The sequence below is a fragment of the Condylura cristata genome, unplaced genomic scaffold, assembly GCF_000260355.1.
Source record: "Condylura cristata isolate star-nosed mole 26May11 unplaced genomic scaffold, ConCri1.0 scaffold00020, whole genome shotgun sequence".
Classification (NCBI taxonomy): domain Eukaryota; kingdom Metazoa; phylum Chordata; class Mammalia; order Eulipotyphla; family Talpidae; genus Condylura; species Condylura cristata.
The window spans coordinates 20,807,830-20,810,960 of NW_004567121.1; the positions used below are offsets into that span (position 1 = coordinate 20,807,830).

At 51.1% G+C, this 3,131-nt stretch overlaps 1 protein-coding gene across 1 annotated transcript in view; it reads right to left on the reverse strand.

Annotated features, from left to right (window-relative positions):
- Positions 1–630: 630 nt before the first annotated feature.
- VIT (vitrin) overlaps positions 631–3,131 on the reverse strand; it is a 100,057-nt gene continuing 97,556 nt past the window's right edge. The window contains exon 15 of the mRNA XM_012727658.1: positions 631–2,090. Within this exon, the coding sequence (XP_012583112.1) occupies positions 1,912–2,090 (179 nt within the window). The 3' untranslated portion in view covers positions 631–1,911. The remainder of the gene's footprint in view (positions 2,091–3,131) is intronic.

Here is a 3,131-nt window from a genome sequence, read left to right on the forward strand (position 1 = left end):
TTACTGGTGACACTAATAGTGCATCACGGGTAACTTTATGTGGCAGTTCCTTTTTTAAGGTGGTTTTGTATTTTGAGGATTCTGAACAAATAGTTGTGCAGATGGCTTCAAAGTAAACTTTATGGTTAATAAATTTGAAATTGCTGATGCTTTTTACTGATTCTTCTCCTTAGGCCTTAATATTTCTAATTAGCATTACACTTTTCACGTACTAAGCATAAATTCAGTGTAAATTCTTTCAAGTGAATGATAGAATCAATTCAAATTTTGTTACCAAGTTAAGTACAATTCTTTTTTTTTTTTAAGATTTATTTATTTGTGCATACAGAACTGGGGTACAGGCCAGAGGAGCAGGGGCAGTGAGACAATTCACCAGAGACAGAGTGGGGTGTAGAACAGGCCGACTGGCGAAGTACACTGCTGAGGGGAGCAGCGGGCGGGCCAGGAGAGGTCTGCCACGCCATGTGGGTCACGTCCAGGGTGGGGATCGAACTCATGCAGAAGTGGCTTTCGCTTCTTAGAGCTGTGCTTTAACCCGCTGTACCACCAGGGAGGGCCCACAACTCATTTTTTTTGTTTGTTTTTTTAATTTTATGGTAGTTTATTTTTACATATTTTTGTGCATTTTTCCATCTCATTTGCAATCCCCTTGGGTTTCCCATCACCAAATCACCCATGTGTCATCACTATAGTCCAGCCACAACTCGTTTTTTAATGTGACTGTGGCCCCAAGTATTAGCAAGGTACTTTTTACCGCCATTCAGAGCAGCATTGTTCAACATATATTTTTTTATAAAACAATTCATCAAGGAAGTCATCTCTATGATTCTTTTTTACCTTTCGCCATTTTACATCCTAATAGATGAGTCCTTCTTGGTAAAAGCTGGAAAAAAAAAAGGGGAGTTTCATGAACCCCCATCGTGGTTTACTTTAAAGAAAATACTGATAACACTTAGTTAACAAATGAAGAATCCAGGATAAATGCTAACCTGGATGTTACTGGGGTATTACTGGGGACCCTCCCTGGACGTTACTCGGGTGTAACTGGGGACCCTCCCTGGAAGCAGCCCTAACAGGGACCCCCAGAAGTGCCCGTGGTTCTCACCTGTGGCCACGCAGCAGTATGCCCGCAGGCTCCTTTCCTGGGGACTCCGACCTCACTGCATGGCAAGGGACCTGGAACCCAGCATGGCTTCCGATCTGTGGCTGGGACTGAGTGTGCGCAGCAGCCTAACTCAGCACTTTCCGCCAGCTGCAGGCCCGTTAGGCCCCTCCAACCTCTGAAATGTCTGTGCTGCTGGAGCAGGGGCTCAGATACCAGTGAAGAGGGAGCACGTCTGGCGCTGCCTCCCTCTCCCTGCACCCCTGTGGGCGGTGTGTGGGCACCTGAGAGCAAGAGCAAGTGCACAGCAGGTGCTCGGGTTGGGGGCGCACACAAGGGCCGTGTCACCCCCACAGTGTGGCCCTTGGCCCAGCATGCCACTGCACGTGGCCCCTCTGACCTTTCCCTGAGCAACTCCTGCATGATTATCAGACAAAAGCGCAGGTGGAGGGTTACAGAATTTTAATGCGAAGTTAAAAAACAAACAAACAAACAACAGCCTTAAAAACCTCAGAAAAGCCCTCATGAGTGCGGCCCCCTCTGAACATTTATTTTGAAAATGATTCTCAAGCTGTCAAGCGACAGCCCCCTGGAAATGGCTGATCATTGTGGAGCATTTTACAAATGCCTGGCCATCCTAACCCCACATTTGGAAGTACAAAGAACCACACTGGCAGAAAGTAATAACAAGGCACCCATTTTGCTCGCCCCACATGCCCCGCTGCCCTGAGGGGCCCCATAAAACTCGGGGGAGGGGGTCCCAGAGCTGGTGCGAAATGCCGCGCCCGGGGGTGTCGCCTGCACTGAGTTCAGTTCCGAGGATGTGAATTGAACTCTGTACACATGTTTTGGAGGATCTGGGGCACGGACTTGTAGAGGTTGTCGAACTCGTCCACGAAGAAGGAGTGGTGGTCCGCCGGGTGGGAGGCAATGATGTCCAGCTCGTCGGGTGCGGCCCACGTCACGCCTACCGCGTAGGTGACCACTCCTGCGGGAAAAGGGGGAGGGTCGCGGTCCCAGCAGCAGCCTGGCTGGCCCCTGGCCCGGTGCCCAGGGCTCGTGTCCGGCCCGACCTTCCTGTTGCTGTTAGCTACTGGTCTGGGTCCAGCCTAAGCCCAGGAGGACCTGTGGCCCAAAACAGGAATACCTGCTACCTGGCCACTGTGATGGAGACGAAGTCATGGCTACCTCAGGAGGGTTCTAATCTTGGGGGAAAGAGACCAAGAGAAATGGAATAAATGCGTGGCAAGAGTTTCCTGGGGCAGAAGAGGGGGTGGTGTCCTGGGGAGGTGAAACCTTTCATGCTATGCAGCTCACACCCCCTGGCACAGCGAGCCAAACGCGACCTCAGAGTCTTCAATCCATCAAAAGTCAGTTCAAGATCTTTTTAGTGAAAATGTTGGAAGTCAGTCACCTGGGGCTTCAGGGGGACTTGACCAGCCATAGATTCCACAAGAATTCAAGTGAGTTGTAAGAGGAAAAGAAATGGCAAGGCACAAAGCATGGAGTCAAGGCTTTTCAGCAGCTTGGCTGTAAAGGACAGGAGGCAGGGCTCACCGGAGCATAGGGGAACTTGGAGGCAGAGAGAATTTAAAAGAAAAAATCTTAGGAAGGCAGGGGGTGGGGTATGGCCAGATGCGATGGGAGAATTCGGGGGGAGCAAAGGTGTGGGACTCTAACAGGATTGGACACTAAGATCCAATCTTACTAGGGAAACTGGGAGCTGCTGGCTGTGAGGTCCTTGATTTGGCTGGTGGCAGCAGGTACTTATTCTACAAAAACCTACTCCCATGCCAGGCTGGCCAGCGAGGGGCACGCAAGATGGCCACACCTCAGGGAAGAGCCTGGGGTGTCTTCCTGCCTGGCGCACCACCCAGGCACCCACAGGAGCCCCTGCCCCTAACTCCAGTGTCTTCCAGCTGCCTGTGCTGTTGAGGGAAAGCCAAGCAGACATGGTTTGGCTTAAGTTGATTCTTCGTTGTCCCTCAGCTTCATCTAAGCTGCCAGTCCCCCCCCCCCCCCCCCCCCC